The following is a 22,649-nucleotide window of genomic DNA, read 5'->3' on the forward strand; positions in this document are numbered from 1 at the left end:
TAAAGACCAGAAAGCAGATGAAATAAGAATTGAAGACAATGATCTAGTAGTACAGAACATCCAATTCCAAAATAACGGTTCATGGTTTTATAGTTACACATTCTACTAGCAGTGTGGAAATGTGAATTTGATATATGTAACAACCTGTAGCTTCTAGCAGTGTAGATTAACATGCTGAGCACACTCCTGCTATCTGATGTTGGGCTTGGAACATTACAACTTGATTTTCTTCAAAGAAATGGTTTGTTTTTAGGGGACACAGGGTACCACTCCTGAAAGATTGTTTCGCCTCTCTAGAAGTAGAGCAGTTTATGTAGCAGTATGAAGTTGTTATATCTGTATGCCGGGTAACAAGACTTAAATCACATCTGTATCCTTATGGAGGACTACATGCTCCCTTTGTCTCTTCCTGAGAGGTGGGAAGGGTGGCTCGAAAATCTACAGTATTTCAAGGTACAAATAAATGGTTATGGGTAACATGTTTTCATTTTTAGCATATGCAACAGTAGATCACATGCTTTGCCTAGACTAGAACACGATACCTTCCTTAATGCCATGGATTGCAAGCAAGTGAATCGGACATTTAGAAAAATGTTAAGAGTGTTTGTCCACCCATTGCCTCTTGTCAGATGCACATATCCACACAATAGTATTTAGTGAACATATGGAAGTAATTCCAAGTGGCAGATTTACAGAGATCCTATTTCTAAGCAATGTATTGGTGGCAGCCTTTCTGTGAGCAAAATTTGCATGTGGCACAGAATGTAAACCATCAGAAGAATGGGAGGGAGAAGCAGGGATTCTTCGGTCTTCCCGAGTTGACAAGCTAATAATCAATGAGAATGAATCACATGTCATTTTTCCAGAGTCTCAAACAAATTGTGATGGAGACCCTCAACAACACTAGCACATTGTGTGGTATATCTTGATTCTCCACTGGTATGGTTAGGTGGATAGCCTGAATATCAGTGCAGGCTTCTCACATTGGGCACGGTTCCCATTGGTTCTGATGAAAACCACCTGACCCTCACAGGAATAACTTGGCTGAAACCGGTTGACTCTTCACTAGGTGCAATGAACCAATAAAGTATCCATATAAGCACCTGTTTCACAGTTTCTAATCTTATCCCCCTCCTGAACAATAAAGACACAACATACAGGAGAGTAGATAATTGTATTTTATTTGTCTTCACTCACGACTGTTGCAAACCAGACAGTCTCCCTCCTGGTGGAGGACAGCTGAGCACCTGGAGAACTGGACCCTGAGGTGTTAGGACCCGGTGATGATGCTATCCACCTAACCACACCAGCGAAGAATCAAGATATACCGCACAATGTGCTAGTGTGATTAAGGATGTCCATCACAATTTTATTTAGAGTCTGGAAAAACGACACATGAGATTCATTCTTCTTTGATTATAAGATTATTAACATAATGTAACTGACAGCTCTGCCTATGAGATAGGATTGCCTATATGTGACTGCAGAGAAAAAAAAATAGCTTTGTTATCCCTATAGAACATGTAGTCTATTTAGTATGTAATGCCACTACAGACATCTAACGTGTATAATCCTTTTTTCGCCAGTGAATGAGGTTTAGGGAAAAGATAACTCAATAGATACAAATTTTAGCAGAAAGGGAGAGTGTTTGGGCAGAATGACCATTTGTGAACATGTAGGAAAGGCAACGGAGAATGCCTGAATTTCATGAACTACAAGAGAAGCATTGTCCACTAGAACAAGCATTGGCATAGCCAATAGGTCTCGCCTTGGGGACTTTATAAGTGTTTAGTTATCCAGCACAATATCCTTGGTGCAACCACATCAAATGTTGCATGGCTAAACACTTATAAGGTCCCAAAGGCGAGACCTATTGGCTATGCCAATGCTTATTTATTATTTTATTTGCTGTGCAAGTGTTTTAATTAATTTATGCAAATAAACAATTGCCACTCTTGCACTTAAAGGCACTTAATTTCACACCTCTAAGAGTGAGATCATAGAGTAAACAACACAAAACCATGACTGAAATACCTCAAAGCATCACGCAAGCACTCTCAAGCACACACATCTCTTTATCACATCCTCGTTTTTGTAAACAAAGGATATATTTGAAATATACGTGTATTCTTTGAATTGTTCAGAAATGCCGCCGGCGTGAGTGTAGCTCGGCTGCTCCCAGGTTTAGAACCTTAAATTGATTCATCGGCTGCTGCTCCCCTCAGAACAAAGCTCCGAGGAGATCTGCACATTTAATCACGACCTCCCTCCGCACACGCGTGAAGCCCCTCTTGTGCCGAGGCCAGGCGGCGCTGCTGGGCGGCTGCACGGAGGGCAGAGCCCGGAGCTTATGGGGGGGTTAAGAGACATACACCGCTGCCGAACCAGGCTGGGCCTCCGCGCGACTCACACCAAATGCAATTACATATTAAACCTCCGGTGACCGCAAAATGAAGCAAGAGGGCGCTCGCAAGCTATTCGGGGTCATGCCGATGTTGTGGGTGTATGGGGACGGGTGCGGTGGCAGGCAGCAACATTTATATTCAAATGAAGTAAGCGAAGAACCAAATGTCAAAGATGCCGAGAACACCTAAACATAACCAACGGAAGCGCCCATGCCCCCTTTTTTCACAGTAACTACAGCATCACATGGCTTGTATACAGAGAAAGGGATATGTTGTTCTTCAAAATGAAAACCTTCAATAACAACAAAACCCGATTTCGAACAAAGTGCCTAGCGCACTACGATGGCACACTTACACAAGCACGCGAGCGGTGTGCGCGAGCCACAGCGCAACATCTGTTATGCATTATCGCGCACACGTCTGGGCACGATAATTGAAAACAGATGTCGCCCGTGCGGGTAACCGCAAGCAATAGGCCGTGGGCGGAGCAAAGGCAGGACATGCACCCGGCTTTGCCCAATTGCGTCCCGTCTTTCTTAGAAAGATGCACGCAAAGGCCAATAGCCTGTGAGAAAAACAAAAACACACGCACAAGCGTGTGGTGAGATCTCTGAAGCCCCTTACTAAAAGTCTCGCAGGGCAGCGCATGCGTGCTGCTCTAGGCTCAATCTAAAAAGTGCTATCCTAGATAGGAATTGCAGTGGGCATGAATCTAGTGGCTCGAAGAGCATTACCATGGGTCTAATGTGAACAATGTTCATATTCAAAGAGGGAGCTGGTGGTAGTTTGGGTGAGATTAGCCTTTTGAGAATCTCTACAAGTGCTTTAATAACAGGGATTTTGAAAAGAGATTGAAGGGCCAGTTTTGTTAAATATCCAGCAATAGCTGCCAGGTGTACTCTCATGGAAATGTAGGCTTCGAGACTTTTGCAAGTGTAATAGGTTACAGACTATGTGCTGAATAGATGAAGTAAACTGTTAATTTGAAGAGTAACAGTACATTACAAATCTAGTTAACCACATAACATGTTCGCACAGTGGGCTTTCTGCATTCTTTTAAGACTTGCATACACTCTTAATAGTCAAATTATAACATTTCAAGTGCCAAATAACAAGGTTTAATTATTTAAGGTTGGGATTTATAGCTTGCTGTGATGTGAACTGAAAGTCTGGACAGAGGTGGGGTTTTTGTGAGGCTCAATAGGCATCTCCAGAAGTAGTGTGTACCAGCGAGGAGTGAAACCTCTGGAGCAATGAGGATTACTTCCATTAGTGCCTGATGCATTTTCTGTACTACCTATTGAATTGGCGGAATTGTAGAAAATGTGCATACTAATATTCTTGGTCAGCTTATCCAGAGTACTACCGAGGAACTTTGGGTGTTGGTGCCTTGATGCAAAGTTTAGGCAATTTGCATTTATGTGTGTGGCAAACAGGTTTGTCATAGGCATCCCCCAAAGCTGGAAGCACTGCTAAATAACCTGGGGGGTTCTCTCCCACTTGTATGATCATATGTTGATGTGTTCTGAGTGGATTGGTAAAAGTCTTGCCTTACAACAGGTATATCTAATGGCATAATGCCCAAAGCCAAGTGGTATGTGCAAGTTTGGACAGTTATGGAGTGCCTGTCCAGTTGTTTTTTTTATATAGTACATTGCGGTTATGTTGCCTCTTACAAGACCTCTATTTTGAATGGGCACTGCCATAAGTTCCAACACGTATGTACGATATGAAGCAGTTGTACGTTTGGCGACCAGTGTCCCTGATGTACAGTCAGGTGTCGCATGTGTGCCCCCCTACCCATCATGGATGAGTTTGTGTTGATGACTGGCTGAGGATGGCTTAAACAGTCAGCCCAGTAAAATATTTTTGTTTTTCCACCATTGCAGTTTATTCTAAACATTGGTCTCCACCAACACTAGATCCTCCCGTTCCCATCCATGTGTGACCAGACTCTCCGCTAGGTACTACTAAAGCAGACACAAGTAAAACCTTGAATGTGGGATGAGAGCAATAAAGGATATCCTTCCTAGCATTTTCATTATCATTTGCAATGTAAGATAAGACGACGCGTGGTAAACATGAAGCAACCTGTGAAATGGTATCACTCTTGTTGCTGGTATTTGCTTCCCATGTGAGTGAATTTAGTGCGACTCCTGAGACAAATGGGTTTGCTACAGAACAGATTCGGAAAATTAAAATTAAAAAGCAACACAAACGGGCAACAAAAGACTGTCAACACCCACTAGAGGGTTTTAATTGAATTAAAACAACAATGGTAACTACGAGTCCCAAAATGCAATTGAACTGCATCCACTGAGGTCCAATATTATAAAGCAGGCAATCGGATGAAGGGTTACCATGATGTTAATGCTGGACTTTACCTTGGAGAAAGGTCGCAATGACTGAAACGTGTCAGGACTGCTGTCCGGTTTTTTAAATTGATAGAATTGCCGAGCTGTAGTGCGCCCCCTCCTTTGTGTAGGAGGAACCGTATATATATATATATATATATATATATATATATATATATGTTCACCAAAGATCCTCGATTTGGAAGCGCACTCAAAGCCGGATTAATGTGGGCAAACAAACATTTCATCCCTCGGAAATACATTCTTGCCTTACGCGTTTCGGAGATATGAACTCCTTGTTCACAGGCATTGCATTGTATCGGCGCAGATTTACACAGAAAAGCCACTTACTCCAGCCTGTTGGTATTTATGACGCTCTTTAATTGGCAGCAGGTTATTTAAGTTTGTACTGCACACTGGGAGTTGTAGTGTTAAGTTGTTTTTCTCTTCGTGATCTTTGCAGTGTCTTTTCGAAAATTATTTCCTTAGTAGGTTCTGTGCTCTCATACAAAATTAATATGCTGTCACTGCCTTTAGTGGGCCTCCGAGAAACAAAAGGTAACATTCTCCTGCCATCCGATTTCCATCAGGAGACTTTGAACAGTTCTGTGTCTCCATGGCCCCCTCCTTTTGGGGTGGTGCAGCTTCCACGGCTGGATTGCCGTTAAATTGTTTTGTTCACCAAAGATCCTCGATTTGGAAGCGCACTCAAAGCCGGATTAATGTGGGCAAACAAACATTTCATCCCTCGGAAATACATTCTTGCCTTACGCGTTTCGGAGATATGAACTCCTTGTTCACAGGCATTGCATTGTATCGGCGCAGATTTACACAGAAAAGCCACTTACTCCAGCCTGTTGGTATTTATGACGCTCTTTAATTGGCAGCAGGTTATTTAAGTTTGTACTGCACACTGGGAGTTGTAGTGTTAAGTTGTTTTTCTCTTCGTGATCTTTGCAGTGTCTTTTCGAAAATTATTTCCTTAGTAGGTTCTGTGCTCTCATACAAAAGGCAAGAATGTATTTCCGAGGGATGAAATGTTTGTTTGCCCACATTAATCCGGCTTTGAGTGCGCTTCCAAATCGAGGATCTTTGGTGAACAAAATATATATATATATATATATATATATATATATATATATATATATATATATATATATATCCACAGCATCCTTCCAGATAAATTAAAACGCACTCGCAGAGGGATGACATTTCACAAATGTATTTAATTACCAATGGTCTCCAGGTTGAAAGAACAACCGACAGGTTTCGTTATCACAGATAACTTGATCACGGTTAGGATGATAGTATTCAATTCAGCCAATTAAATCATTTTTAACACTTGTGACTCAAAATAGAGACCAGGTCCTGTATAGTGTATTCTGGGAATCGTAGTTTGTTCCTATATTGCATTCTTTTTATTTGCGTTTCTTCTGTTGCGTGTGTTCAATTTTTATCACAAAAATATCCAATTATGACACTACAGAAATTATTATATTATGAATGTGCTACTAAAACAACTCAGGATGAAAAAATTCCTTTAAAGCTTTTTTGGCATCAGCACAAACGCGTATTTTATCGATCCTTTGTGCGCTTCTCTCTCTCTGTCTTTTTAAGTCCTTTTCTCAAGTTATTTCTAAACAAAGGAAGGGGGGGGGGGGGGGTTTATTATACAGTCCTCATTTTTAAGCCTATCGACCTGATTTTGCTATGAATTCAATATTCCATTTTATCCTTTAATTCAGTCCTTGATTTTTCGAGAATCCCATGATCTCCCTCTTTCAACCGGGACCTTTTCCCGAAAATTAACCGTTGCACCGTGCATACGTGCATACATACATACATACATACGTACATACATCCAGATGGCTTGCACTATGCCTCAAGAAGGGCAGTAGGGGTGGAGGTGTCCTACAGCCCACAGATGGGGGTAGGAGGCTGAAATGGGCACAGATCACCTCCGGCCTTTTGCACAAGTCCTTTTTAATCAATTGCCAAGAGGAAATCCAGGTTTTTCTGGCCCCCCAGCAGCACCCGCATGAGTTGGTTGTTAAAGCTTTCGAATCCATCTCCTGCTCCATCGCTGACTTACTCACGATTCCCGCCTCGAACAACCAATGAGAAAGGGCCCCGAGATGGTTCGACACAACATGCTTACTTGCGGCTAGGTCGCTCAAGGCAGCACTGTACGCCGTCCCTAGAGACAGAGGTTTAGTCAGAACCTGTAGAACACAATAATAAATGGCCCTTAAAAACGCAAAGAAGCTCTGAAAGAGGAGGCCTGGAGGAAGCTAAAAGGAGCCCAGTACTATTAGGAGCAGCACTAAGTTCTAGGGTATTATCAATAGCCCAATCATGGAAGTAGAGACCTCAATCTCTCTTGAGGCGCACATCACAGAGGATGATTGAGTCAGACACTTCGAGGGTATGTTCATCCAGTAGGGGAGTAAATGTAAAGTCTGTACTAACAGTTATGGAGGAAGAAGTGAGGCGGGGAATAGCGGGCATGATGCGAAACAAGGCACCTGGACCGGACGTTATCCCGCCCAACCTTTATATGTCCAACACAGAGTTTTGGGCTCCGGTGCTTACCAGGTGTCAATAATGCGGCTGTCCGGGCTGGTTGCCCGGCCTCTGGGCCACCTCCACTATTGTCCCAGTTTTTAAAAAAGGGAATAGGGAGAGTACACAATGTTATAGGCACATTTCCCTACTGGACTCTGTGGTCAAAGTGGGTGGATGAATCCTGTTAGATAGGCTATCCATCTGGGCAGCAGAGAACAACATTCTGTCAGACCCCCAATATGGGTTTCGTTCCGGTCCCTGAACTATAGAGCAATGTCTGTACCTCTTCCTGATCGTGAACAAGTACATGGTTGCCAGCACTGGCACCATTTTCCTGGCCTTTATGGACCTTTCTTCCACATTTGATATCATGAATAGAAGCAGGCTGTGGCAGACATTGCTCTCCTTGGGGGTGGACAGGGATATAGTCATTTTTCTGCAGGATCTCCACCAAGACACTAGGGCGCTGTGCGTTATTCTGGAAGCATGAAGGCCTCACGGTTGTTCCCAATCAGGAGAGGGGTAAGACCGGGTTGTATCCTGGCCCCTTTTCTATTTAATGTATATATCAACCGCCGGGAGAGCACCCTTATAGAGACCAGGGTGGATTTCCCGCAGGTAGGACGGCATGGTCTTCCTGTTTTGCTGTATGCAGATGATGCCGTTTTTATGGCCAGGACGGAATGGGGGTTACAAACGTTAATAAATTCTTTCAGACAGTTTATTGGGGAGCAGGACCTCATGGTTAACCCCTCTAAGTCCTTTATTATGCAAATAGGGGCCCACCCTAGCAGGCTATACACCTTTAAGGTAGGGTCCACTACCGTCCCAGGGACGGGTGTCTTTTCTTACCTAGGAGTTTTATTGGATGAGAAAGTGAAATGGGGGCCTCAACTCACTTGCAAGAGAAACGATTTATCTAGAGAGACTGCAGCCATATTCAATTTTACAGCCAGAATGAGGAAAAGACCAGTGGGAGCCTTATTAAAGCTCTACAGCACTAAGTGTCTTTCCAAGGCACTATATGTCAGTAAAATTTGGGGGTACACTAACAGAGGACCTCCAAATTGCAGATAAAAGGTTTGAGACCGCTTCTATCTGTTCAAGGCACCCCCTCTTTCACAATACATGAGGAGCTTGGTATGAAATACATAGCCATTCTGATAGCGCTACATCCTGTCTCGTTATGGTTAAAAATATGGGTCGTAAGGGAACAACATTAAATAAACTCATTCTAAAAGGATTGTCTGGCCCTTGATTACGTCCCACGTATATCGTGGCTCAGGTATATTGAAGTGACCTTAACGAGTTTGGGGAGAGGCGATCTTTTTACTAACCCGGACCTGACAACTAAGAGTCCTGAACCTTATAAAGGAGTAGAGGGTTATGGCAAGGGAAGAGAGGGAGGTCCTGAAGCCTAGTGTATGCCGTTATATCATGTTAAACAAGCATTGGCATAGCCAATAGGTCTCGCCTTTGGGACCGTATAAGTGTTTAGCATAACTAAATACTTATACGGTCACAAAAGCGAGACCTATTGGCTATCAGACTTCGATCCAGCTGCGATTAACCCGCCTGCTCTCTCCAATTGTATTTACTGTATTGACAAAGGATCGATTTATTTTTATTGGCGCAACATGTATGAAATTGGAGTCAGTGATTTTCCTGCATCCCCATTGGTACAAGTTATTTTAATGCGCCGGTTGATCCCTGTGAGGATTGTTTTTTATTAGACATACCATTGTATTTTATATTTAGTATGTGCTTTTATGGTTTTAACATCTGAAACCGAATAAAGATGATTTGATTTGAAGTATGGACCCAATAGCTCTGAATGTCTTTGACTTTCTGCATTTGTTCATTTTTCTGTTTATGATTTGATGACTGTAGGAAAGTGCCTTTTTTTGCATAGTTAACCCCCACTTTTTGCCTGGCACATGATGCACTTTGACTTTGTGCCCTGGGTCCTTGCCAATCAGGTTCCAAGGGCCTGTATTCTTTCTCAAAACTGTATCTGTTGTATCCAAAATTGGCACATCTGGGGCCACAGGTAAGCCCCTTGTAAAAGGTACCATGGGTACCAAGAACACTGACACCAGGGAAGGCCTCTAAGGGATGCAGCACCTGTTGTGCCACCCATAGAGACCCTGCACATTAACACCCACAATCTGCCAGTTGACATGGCACACATCCTTGTGTGGCATGTCTGCAAACCACTGCCTATGGCCTAGGCAAGTCACCCCTCTAGCAGGGTGCACTATACCACAAGTGAGGACACAGTTGCATGAGCCTTTACCCCTACAGTGTCCAAGTCCGTTCTTAGACATTGTAAGTGCAGTAAAGCCATAAAGAGTATATGGTCTGGGAGTTTTTCATTAGAAACTACACAACTCCATAGCGATTTTTACCGAAAGCTGGGAAGTTTGGCAGCAAACGTCTCAGCACATTAAACCCACACTGATGCCAGTGTGGGTTTTAATGTAAAATGCACTCAGAGGGCATCTTAGAGATGCCCCCTGAAAAATGACTAGCCCTGGTGTGGTTCCTGAAAGGCTACCTGCCATTTGCCATCACCAGACAGGTTTCTGAAATTCTAGTTAGAGGGCCTCCACTCATTGGGTCCAGAAACAAAGCCCACCCTGGGCAGAGATGTCATATCTCCTCCCCCAAGATGGGCTGGGTCCACGAAGGGGAAGCTTCAAAAGCCTGCAGCCTTTGGTAGTTGACCCGGTCTTCGCTGTCCCCAGCAACTGGCTCCCACTGGTCTGACCCCAACTTTGGGTGGGAGAATCGGTGGAGCACACATCTCGGTAACCATCATCTTGAAGATGAGGGAACACAGCCAATCAGAGAGGCGCATGCCCCGCTCCCACTGGTGGGTGGCACAATAGGGGGTGTACTCACCCCAAGGAAGGGACCCATCGGTCTCAACCTGCACACCCCTGTAACACCAAAATTTAATATTTAGGGGCGGCCCTGAACCTTGCCTACTCAGATTCTAGAAGAAGAAAGAAGGACAGAAGATCCATGCTAAACAAGGAAGAAAAGGACAACTGCTTTGGTCCCCCACTCTACCGGCCTGTCCAGACTTCGACCTGCAACCAGCAAAATCCCGGTGTGTCCAGCAGCTGTCCAGAACCCAGAGGACCTGCCCTGCCTTCAGCATAAAGACTGTCTCCTGTGAGCATCGAAGTTGCTCAACCAAAGACTCCATCACAGATCTCGGACCTAGCCGAAACCACGATTCTGCACCAGACGCCCATGAACGAAGTTAGAGTGGCTCAACACCACAAGGAGGTCTCCCCAGTGAGCCTGACCTGAGATCCGGTGATCCCTGACATGTCTCCATCATCAACCAGATGCCTGCAGCCTCACCCTGAGGGGGTCCCCCCCCCCGATCGCGACAGGAGATGGTGAGAAGTCCCAAAGCTTAAAGACGCCTCTGCACCGATGCCCCACGGCCTTAGGCGGCTCAACCGATGGTATCCAGGCATCCCCCATCAACCCAACTTGCCACTCATGCTGGTGGTCGCCCTCAGGAAACTGTGTCCGAGCCTGCAGCCTTTCTTTCGAACAGGAGAACACCAGGGCTCTAGACGTCTCCTTGGCACCCAGCATCTGGCCGCCTCTGTGCCGCTGGTGGTGCAGCTCCTGTGTGGATTGTTGGCGCTTGCAGTGCTGATCTTAACCCCAAGAGCTTTGCTCCCACAACTGAGTGGCCAGCTTGTGAGCAGCTCCCAACAGACGCCCCCCTAGCCCCATTGGCTAACATTGGGCCTCAGCACTCTGCACCCAGCCACCCTGGTGACGCTGGTGGTGCAACTCAAGTGCCTCCTTGATGCTTGGTTCTAACCTCCCGCCCCCCTCCCACCCAACACCCAGCATTGTATGTTGTTCACTTGCCTGTAAACCGATAACATTCTTTTTCTCCATAGGAACCCATGTTGTGGTTTTTTCTCTGAACAATTCTTTCAACCTGTTTTCTGTATGAAACAAAAGCAAGTGTGGTTTGAAAAGTAAATTTTCTACATTTTCTTACTTACCTTTGTATGGTATGAACTACAGTGTGACATCTAGGCAGATAACCACAGAAGTCGATGTAACTAAAAAGCAACGCAAAAGTAATCCAAAGTATCTTCAAAGTATTCGGAACTGGTTTTAAAGCAAATACAAACCTGTAACAATACTAATTTTATCTACAATTGCATTTCGGTGTATAGTTTTGCATTTGAAAGTATATTTTACCTACCTGTACCAAGTCCTGCTTTGTTCTAGAAATAAAACATAAGTATACCTTTTTTATACTTACCTGTTTGGTCTGGATTCTGTCTCCGAGTGTGTTCCATCATTTCTTGTCTGAGTGACTACAATAAATATTTAACACACCCTCTGATAAGCCTAACTACTCGCCCACAAATGGAGCTGTGAGTGATTATCTCATTTAGCCTCGGCTATACCTCTGGGAATCCATTGGAATCTGTGTACACTATACCTTACATAGTATATACCAAGCCAGATTTCTACAATGACACAATGTTATGGAGCAATTTTGTATTTTGATAATTCACAGCTAACACTTGCAAGAATGTCACTGTACTATTTGGCTATTACCAAACACTCTGGCTCTAATGTTATAACTTTCATACTTAAAACTGAGTAAGTGCCATCTCATCTTTATAGTTGATGGTTTTAAGCCTCCTTGAAGTTATTGGATTGATATTACAATAGTGACTATTTTATATATGGGTATTTATTAAGATATTTAGCAGTTATAATTTTATATTTGCTCTCTTTTGAAAAGAACGCTGTTGAAATATATATTCATTATTAACTTTGACATCATTTGTATTTTACTTCTTGTCTTTCTGATTTCTATTCTCTAACATTTCCTATTTAGCATCTATATAACACTTCACTCATACGGTAATTGCTGTCCGCTTAACCACTGTATTTAATTTGATTATGCTTTGATTTAGATTGCACTTCTTTTTAATTTTTGAGATTGGTTCTTCTGCCCAGGATTTAAAATATGTGATTAAGATTCCTATGGACAACATAGATATATTTCAATTCTATTAAGTTAATCAATACTTTTTAACACAAAAAAAAGAAAGCTGTGCCTAAACAAAAAATAAAATTAAGGTAGCAAGACTCAGCATAAAAAATATCAAAAAAACAGATTACATCTCCCCAACAACCGAAGACCCTCGATTCCAGTAACAAAGCAAATAAAATGTAAAGTTCTTTAAAGCCCCTTCAAAGCCAAGAAGGATCTCGGTCAAAGATGACCAACACTATTCACACTAAATGCACCCATCCAGAACCAGATATTAAGCAATGCAACCTGATTTCACCAGCCAAACGTAACTGTACCTGGCAAGGAGGGCAACCTATCTTTCTTCATGGCAATTTACTCTGAAACCTATTGTCCCCAGACCTCCAGAACCTCAATATCCTTGTAGTATTCTTAAACAAAAGTGAAAACATGTCTATTCATATAATCTTCCACTTCTGCTAGATGAAATAGTCAGTACACCACCTCTCCTGGAGGGAAAGGGACCTGGGAAGCCGAATACTGAAAATTGTGATGCCATTTACTTAGGAATCATCGTATGATCCTTCTCCATTAGCCATGGAACCCACATCTGGGAAAGGGTAAAAGGCCAGTAATGATCCACAGAAAACATTATACAGCACTCTAAAGTGGCTCCTGCCACAAGCTAGTGTGTTACAACATCTGTAAAAAAAAGTTCTTCACATTTGTTTTTAGGCAGTGCTAGCACTATGGTTGCAATGGGCTTATTGTCAGCTTATCAAAAAATTGCAGTGGCTTAGAGCGTGCCAATTGCTTACCATTGGTTGACTTTACGGTCATTCCCATTTGCTTACTTTTTATTCCATTGATTGCCTTATCCATCTTGAGCTTGTCTTGCCACTGGAGCATAGCCTCCCTGTGTCCCTTCACTGATGTCTTAAGAAATAACGTAATTATTTTTGCTTAAGCACAACATGAGTGTGCTTTTGTATTCCAGTTGTCGTCCCATGTATGCTTTTCTCCCCCAACATGCTCCTTGTTGCTCTTTCATCCATGCCCTTCTCCCTCCAATGCTAGATTGCGCTCTCACCTATGGGCTTCTCTCCAACCCCACACTCTGCATTGCTCTCACTAGTGTGCTTCTCCCTTCGCCCCCCTGTTGTGTTCTCCCTAGCTTGATTCTCTCCCTACCCTAAAGACACCTGCAGGCACCTACAAACTGACATCCCCATCAGAAGCCTGTCACTGTGCCTTTTTAGGTTTCACCTGCACAGTGTGAAATCTCTTGTATTTAATATATCTTAAAAGGGGGCTCAGTTCCCATCACTAAATTTGTGTGGAACTTTTTTTTTTTGTTAACTTCCCCTGGCTGCACGCATTTACGATACTTCTACAAAAGCTGTTCACACTGTTTAAGCCCCATTCACTGTCAAGATGATATCACTTCCCAGGCAGACAGTTTCAAAAAGTAGGATAGAATGCATACTTTTTAGGTGTCGCTGAGTCAGCGTGCATGCGCTGCTCGGAGAGACTTTAGTAGGTGAGTTTTCAAAGTGCTGCTGGCGACAAGCTTGCATTCACGCGAGCGTGCACGCGCGAACCGCCAGCCTTCAGCAGCACTTTGAAAACTGCGCATACATTTACTATGCACCGGCGCTTTCATCATTATTACTTTTGCATTACCATTTATGTGCACGGCCGGCTGCCCGCCCACCCGTCGTGCTTTGTTTAAGCAGCAAGATGTCCCAACACGTTTTAAAACATGGTAGATGCTGGTATGTTATGTTAATAAAATTTGTAGAGCGCAACGGTTACCCTGGGGTGTCCTGGCGCTATGTACTGCCTAGCCGGAAGAGGGAGGAGGTCATTGGGTAAATAGCCAGGTCTTCAGGCCCTTTCTAAAAAGAAGAAGACTAGAGGCATTTCTCAAGTGGAAAGGCAGATCATTCCAGGCCATAGATGCACATGCAATAACGCTCCTGCCACCCCAGCTGACCTTTTTAACAAAGGGCGTCAGGACCTTTTTCGCTCCAGAGGACCGAAGGGTCCTACTGGGGACGTACCACTTAAGCTTGTCCTTCAAGTGTTGTGGACCTATCCCATTGTAGGGCCTTAAAAACTGTGCATAGGGCCTTAAAACATACCCTGTGCTTCACGGGAAGCCAATGTAACCTAGTTAATTCTTTTTTCACCGAGACAAATTTAGGGATGCCAGACAACAGCCTAGCAGCCGCGTTTTGAGCCATCTGCAGCCTGTTGACCAGATGTTTACGGGCTTTCAAAAGAATGCCATTACAGTAATCCAATCTTGACAGAACGAGCACCGTGACCACCGTCCTGAAATTTCCTTCTGAAAGGCAAGGTTTAATTTTCCTTAAAAGTCGTAACCATAGGAAACAGGCGGATACCACGGTGCTTATATGATCACAGAATGTCAATCTGCAGTCAACAGTTACTTCCAAGACCTTAGCTTTCGGCGAAGAGGAGGGGCAGTTGCCCAGGTCTGCTGGCCAACAGTCCGGGGTCCAGACATGGGGGTTATTTCCAAAGACAATAATCTCGGTTTTGGAGGAATTTAATTTTAAGCAATTTGAGGCCATCCATCCAGCTATCTCTTTCATGCAGTCATGAAAGCGCACTTCCGTTTCCTTTTCCTTACCGTCCTTAAATGATAACACTATTGGAGTGTCATCCGCATATGAGGTTAGCTGAAAGCCATGAGATTTTATAAGGCCTGCCAGCGATATCATATAAATATTGAAAAGGGTGGGGCTCAGTGAGGACCCCTCAGGGACCCCACAAGGAAGGCAGAAGGGCTTAGATTTATGGTTGTCCAGATAGACGGTCTGGGATCTATCGGAGAGAAAGGAATGTAGCAATTTCCAAGACACACCTTGTACTCCCACCTCCGACAAACGGTTCATCAAAACTATATGGTGGACCGTGTCGAAGGCTGCCGACAGAGCCAACAGGATCAATACAGCCTTCCCACCACCATCCAATGCCTCCCTAACTTCATCTAAGGACTTAATGATGCAACACTTTTCAGCACAAAGAAGGCACTAGACATTATTTATTCACCTTTATATCACTTTGGGGCTAGTCTTTTTCGGGAAATGTCACTCCGAAAATCTCAAATCACAGAGAGTACCAGTCTCCCCGACCTCATGGGTTAAATCTCTTTCATAACACAGAGCGAGGCACGCTCATGTAAAGGGAGATAACCTCAGACGATTGACCCGACTTACAAGTCTTAGTAACTGTCGCGGACCAATTGAGCGCCACATATGAGACCACAGCCACGCCCAAACAACGCATTTGGGACGGCTGCAGTCCGTTGTGAATATTAAGCTCCATTCAGCCCACGTGGGGATGCACCCGCCCTCCACCTAGGGTCGAGCTATGATTGGCGGCTGGAGGCTGCATCTTTGTCCAGGCTCGGACTCGCCGACCTGAACGCTGGAAATGATCGAACACCGGAAACACTGCAGTATGCGACACTTCTCCCACACACCCTAAAGCAGGTCAGGCACTTCTTACATATATGTATTGGCGCATTTTGGGACACTGGATCTTTCATCATGGTAGACACTTATCCAGTTATACTACCAGTTATACCAACAAGCCTAATTAAGAGCACTATATAACAAGCATTGGCATAGCCAATAGGTCTCACCTTTGGGACCTTATAAGTGTTTAGTCATGCAACAGTTGATGTTGCACCAAGGATATTGTGCTGGATAACTAAACACTTATAAGGTTCCAAAGGCGAGACCTATTGGCTATGCCAATGCTTATTACTTAGTTGCGTAAAGTAGATGTTTTAGCCTTCGAACGTTTGTGGCATTTCCTATTCATGCCTCAGTACATTTCTCAGCACTTTGTAGGCATTGTTGAATTGATTCTTTCAACTTAATCTATCTGGTCATTATGATTAAATTCTGAATGTTGTAAAACATTGCACGTTAAAAATAATGTTAATATACAAGAGCTATGCTATATTTTACTACTAAACAGGCAGTCACAAGTGCGGTTACCTTGCATGCAACAGGGTAATGATTTCAATGGTGCAGCAGGTGCAGTGGCACCGGCACAATAGTAGTAAGGATTCCTCTAAACACCTAATATCGCTATATTTTACTATACAGGCTGTCACAATTGCAGTTACTTTTCAGATAAAAGGGGCTCGATTTAAATGATGCAGCAGGTGAAGTGGCACCGGGACCCACAGCTCCAGGCCACCCATTAAACACAAATTATTGCTATAATTTAAAACTAAACAGGCAGTCAGAAGTGCAGTTACCTTGCAGTTAAGAGGGACTGGATTTGAATGGTGCAGCAGATGCAGTGGCACTGGTGCCAAAGGCTCTAGGGGCCCCACTAAACCCAGATTATTACCACATTTTACTACTAAACAAGACAGTCACACGTGCATTTATCTAGCAGGCAATAGGGCCATGATTTGAATGGTGTGGCAGGTGCAGTAGCACCAGGACCAAAAGCTCAAGGCACCCTACTAAACACCTAATATTGGTATATTTGACTATTAAATAGGCAGTCACAAGTGCAGATACCTTACAGGCAATAGGGCCAGGATTTGAATGGTGCAGCATGTGCAGTGGCACAGGGCCCAAAAGATATCAAAACTCCTCTAAACAGATAATATTGCTATTACATAAATCAATTCTATTATTTCCCTCTTTCATTTCTCAAAAAGTTGCTATTACTTACCAGTACTATACCACTTGTAACTGCAAAATATATTGCCTTTTGAACACAAACAAGTCACAACACTTTAACAGACTTTCTATAATGTATATTGTACAACTACTCCGCAAGCTACAACTGACAACAAAAAACAGCTTATTATAAACCACATAGGCGAAACCTAATGCTCTTACCATGGCTTGTTCTTTCTTATGTCCATGCTGTATGAACAAAAGGCAGTGGCAGAGCCAATAGTTCTCATAGGCGAGACCTATTGGCCTTGCTTATGCTTGTTTTATTTCTCCTTTTGTGACTTACCTGTCAGGAGAAAAAGCTGAAGCTAGCCTTATATAAATGTGCGACCCAGATGCCCTAGAGATAATGTTTGCGCAAGTGCTAGCTAGGTCTAGAGAGAATGATACAGGATGACAGGAGTTGGCCAGGTAACCCAGTGTAATATCTAGGCCAAAATCAGAGTTCAGTTCTATTTGGGGCAACAGGCTAGGTGGCACATTTCCCCAACATTAAATTAAAGTAAGATGAACATGGTTCTAGGATTCCCAGCTTACGTGTTAATTTGTGAGGGAGGAATGTGCTAGATAAAGCAAAAAAAGAGTCTTGACAATAAACTTTATCGATATGTATTTCAGTTACCAATATTTTGATTATATAAAACCAAAAGACAGAAATACAATATTTTGAAACGTTGATAAAATAAATTGCTATTTCTTTTAAAGGAAATAGCAAAGTCAATGTTTTGCAATAGATAAACATTCAAGGGACACTGCAGGAGATAATGTTTACAAGCACTGCATGGTGCCACCTACCTTGGAAGTTCTCAGTTAGGCATTTGTCCAAGCAGTTTGAAATGTGCAGCTGCAGCTCCTGTTTAGGGACCCGGTGCCTAGCATTGTATGGGCAGGTTGCCACATCCTTCGCTGCCTTCGGATTGCTCTGTGCAAAGAGATGAAGCACATACATACAATATATAAGAGGAAGCCAACAAGACAATGTAAGGTGGTGGCACCTCAGAATATTTCTAAAGTAACTTTCACCAATAAAGATAGTGCAGTAATCACGTCAGCTGTTAAAGACATTCTTGAAAAGAGTTCTCAGAACTTCACTTCCTCATCTGTAGTAATTCTAGCAGTTTTTGACAGAAGCAATGGATAGAACATCTCTACTGGCTGAGATAAGAGGAATGGAATAAGGATATGTGAACTCTAGTGCTCTAACCACCCTTACCATAGCTTAAAGCCAGATGAAAATAGACTAGTCACCTTGAACACACTAAAATAAAGAAAGATGTGAAAAATGAATGAATACAATCATTTACAATTAAGCCTATAGAAAGATGCTTTATTGGAAAGTTTGATCCCCAAAGAAACATACTGCATTACATGCAAAGATTATGCTGGTATTTTTCCACCTTTCTTTCATCTTAATCTTTTATGGTAGGAATTTCCAAAACCACTGATACATGTTTCTTGTAGTCCGTGTGCGTAGGGGTCTGCTTGTTAGTGACAGTTAGTTTGTTTTTCTATTGGCAGCCACCAATAGACCCCATTTGAAGAAACCCTTCCTACTATTTAGCTGTGCATATGCGCTAATTCTCACCTTTTATCAATAGCAGCACAAAACACACCTCACAGTACGTTGGTTTATTTATTCATTGAACTTGTGGGTAACCGGCATACAACATGCCTTTTACAACATACTATAGAATTCTATGCAACTTGTACTACATAACGGAGGACAAAAAAGGGAACATTATTTTATTGAGATTTGACTGGGGGAATATTCCATTATCAGTGGTATGATAGTGTCTTGTTAGGTGGGGGGGGTGTAGGAAAGTGGCTCTATATATACTGTTCCCAAATAGGTACAGTGTGTATAGAGTCCAAAGTCGCCAGAGGTTTGACAGAGGCTAAAGTTAGATATAACCTTACTCACTAAAGTGGTAGCTTGGTCGAGCAGTAAGGCAGTATCAGAGGACAGCGTAAAGCATTAGTTGTACACACTCAGTCAGCAAATGGTCTCACACACTCAAGAACTGAACTCTAGGCCAATGGTTTGTATAAAAATATAGGGTTGTTTTATTTTAGAACCAACAATAGGTATTAAAATATACTTTCTCAGAATGAGATGCTTTAGTTAAATACTTTGCAATATGCAATTTACTTTTGTAGGTAATAATTACAGTTGGTTGCAATAGGCAACACAATAATACATTGAGCTCAATGGGAATTTTAAGTTATATGCAATTGATTACTTTTCTAACTCCAAGACTGGATCCTAGATTCAGTCCTGGGACAGTTCTTGGAAACAAGTGAGTAAATACGTTTTAGTTACTGTTGTGATTTTTAAGCAATATTTTGCGGTTTTAAAAGTTGACACTTAGAAACTTTTTCTGATCAAGTTACCAATGTTATCCAATGGAAGGAAATTCACTTATCAGGTAAGTGGGGTTAAGGGTACTTTTTCTAGGTCAGTGTTGGATCCTAGATCCAGCACTAGTGTACCACTTGTAAGCAGTTGAGAAACTGCATTTAAGTTGTACAGGCGATTTTTAAGGAATATTTATAAGTTTGCAAACTCGACACTGAAGAAATTTCATAGAAAAATAGTCAATGGTTTCCTATGGAAGAAAATTCAAGTTACAGGTAAGGTATTTTCTCGTTACTTTTGTAATCCAGTGCTGGGCTCCTAGGCTCAGTACTGGGACATCTATCTAATACAGATAAGTAATTACGTTTTCACAGTCGGTACGATTTTTAAAGAAGATTTGTAGTTTGCAAAAATCGACACTTAGAAGAAATTTCACAGAAAAACAGTCAATGATTTCCTATGGAAGAAAATTGAGTTAGTGTGAAGTACGGTTGTGAGTATTTTTCAGGGTCAGTGCTGGGCACCAAGATCCAGCACTGGGATCTCTCCTAATAGCAGGTGAGAATTTCCGTTACTCGGTTGATTTTAGGTGAATATTTTAAGTTTTAGAAACTCCACACAGAAGAAATTTCAGAAGAAACCAGTCAATGTTACCCTATGGAAGAAAAGTGAGTTATCGGCTTTTGGGTAAGTACTCGACTGGCAGAGTTAAGGTTTTGAGCACAGACTCCGGGGTCTCCCAGGGTCAGGTAAGTACAGTTGTTACACCCTCAGCGGCACAGGGGCAGTGTGAGTTAGGACCAATGTTATCCTATGGGAGGCAGGGGGGCCTTGGTTGGTGGCTGCTGACTAGCAGGCCACGCGGCTGTGGGAGCTGGGCTCCTGGTCACTTGCTCAGGGCAAATGGGGAAGTATGTAGGAGTAGAAGTTGCACTGCCAGGGCCACTCGGGCGGCTGGGTGCAGGGTGCTTTTGAGCCGTCGGGCGCTCAATGGATTGCAATTGAAAAGCTCAAGGACGAACAAAGGCTGCAAGCTCGGGGACGAAAATTCTTCAGGTTTGCCCACCACTTCAAGAGGTAAGTTGGGTATTTGGAGGATAGGTAGGTACCGAGGAGTCGGGCACAGGGGACCGCAGGGTACCTGGTGCAGGGGTGCCTTTTGGTGTTGGGAAATCTTACCCCCTGTTGATCGCGGTTGGGCGGGGGGGTCCCTGGTTCTGAGGCTGCAGGCGTCATCAGGAGCGTCAAGGGGGGTCCTTTGGTGCCGGATTCGGCTTCACAGTCGCCGGGGGGACGTCCTCGGGGTCTTTGACCACTCCAGCACAGGCCAGGCTTGGCGGGTGCAGAGTGTGCAGGGTTCACGGTTCCGGGCTGATGCCAGGGGTTAGATACTTGCTTTGAGCAGAGCCACTGCTCGTGGGAGTCCCAGATGCTCAGAGTCACAAGGTAGCCAGGTCCTCCGGGGTTTGTGAGGTTGCTGGCCACAGGAGGTGCCGGTATTTAGCAGGAGCAGGTTCGAGGGTCGACAGGCTGGTAGGGCTGGGGCGAAAGCAGTTGGTGTCTTCCTCTTCTAAGCAGCTGCACAGCAGGTCTTCTTTCTTCTTTGCTTTTTCGAAATCTGGAATCCGAGGAAGGAAGGTTCAGGGTGCCCCTAAATACTACATTTAAGGGTGTTACAGGTAGGTAAAGGGCAGGGACCACAGGGTCCCTGTCCTGGGGTGGGTACACCCCCTCTCCTGCCACTCTTCTGTGGGAGGGGGCAGGAGAGGGGGAGTCCTGATTGGGCAGGGCTCCCTATCTTCAAGATGGCGAGAGCCCGGGGATGTGTTTCACCTCACCTCCCCCACCTGAGGGGTGGGGTTGGCAGAGGCTGGCACACCCCCTGTCCTTCCTTGGAGTTTCCAGCCAGTCTTCCCATTGGCTGCATGATGCAGCAAACCGCTGTAGGTAATATATATATATTTTCCCTCTTTCTCTGTCTGTATGGACATAAACTGGATACATGTTATTATCTGCATAGACAAAAAGAGTGATGTTCCAATTCAAAATGTGTTTGCACACACGCTCACCTATACTATCGCATGTCTCCCATTGTGTACTGAGGACGCATGTTACACTAGCCGGATCACACAGTTGGTGGTGGCAATCGAGTTGCCTAACATGTATGGTATAACTTTTTGATTGGGAATATCCACCCTGTCATTTCTTATTAAATATAGTAGCCCTGATGTTGATACATTAGACGAAACACTTGTTGGCTGCTGGGAAGAATCTGATGTTTTGAACATTGAAAATATATGCAATAAATTATCTCTGGAGTCCAAGATTTGGAATATCAAACTTTCGTGTGGAGTTGGAATTACTCAAGAGTGTATATTTTTTGATTAATATAAAATTGTGATATCAATATATAACCTATGCATAGTGTGTGCCAAAGGGTTTTGTATGAAAATAACGTATTTGTTATTTTGTTTCCAGTCAGACACTGCCTTGATTCTGCAAATACGCACACACAATTTTCAAGCAGTACTATATATAAAATAATCTGCATTCATTTTAACATGGCCTTTCGGTCCATGTTTACTTAAATATGAGTCATGGGTCATTAGGACTGCCGTAGAACACATTTTAAATTGTTTTATTCTTGCATTAACTGTTTATAGTATGTACTGATAAAGGGAGAACCATAACTGCTTGGACATTAAAGGTTATTCATTGCAAGTGATTTCATAATGTTTCCATTAACGGATCTGGATGGGACCCCAGAGGTCTTGTTCCCATTAGGCATGTTCTGAATAACCTGTCAGGCCAAAGTTAAAAAGCAATATGCAATAGATATTTTAAAGATAATTGACAAATATATACCAATAAAAGCACAAAACTGAAAAACTAAAAAGTGAAAAGCTTTACTGAAATATTTACGAGTACTTCAGTGAATTCAATATTTAAATAACCACAATAAGTTGCAGGATTGTAAAGCCGAGATCTCAACCTCTCTTGTGAGATGTATATATTTTTTAACCTGGTTCTTGTTATTTTACTTTTCCCATTATAGACAGGACTTCAAGTGCCAGAATGAAGCGCATCAACTGATCACACCTTAAATGGAAAAAATGAGAGATCATCCTGTAAGGTCTAATGAACGATTTCTTGTACACATATGGAGCATGCACACCTTTTCCTTCATTGTTTCCA

At 43.1% G+C, this 22,649-nt stretch overlaps 1 protein-coding gene across 3 annotated transcripts in view; it reads right to left on the reverse strand.

The window, feature by feature from the left end:
* The window catches only part of LOC146856562 (uncharacterized), a 511,781-nt gene that overhangs the window by 374,187 nt on the left and 114,945 nt on the right, over positions 1–22,649 (reverse strand). For all 3 annotated transcript variants that reach the window (XM_085654765.1, XM_085654767.1, XM_085654766.1), the window contains one exon: positions 17,894–18,020. In XM_085654765.1, coding sequence (XP_085510891.1) covers positions 17,894–18,020 — 127 coding nt within the window. The remainder of the gene's footprint in view (positions 1–17,893; positions 18,021–22,649) is intronic.

The sequence above is a fragment of the Triturus cristatus genome, chromosome 4_1, assembly GCF_964204655.1.
Source record: "Triturus cristatus chromosome 4_1, aTriCri1.1, whole genome shotgun sequence".
Classification (NCBI taxonomy): Eukaryota; Metazoa; Chordata; class Amphibia; order Caudata; family Salamandridae; genus Triturus; species Triturus cristatus.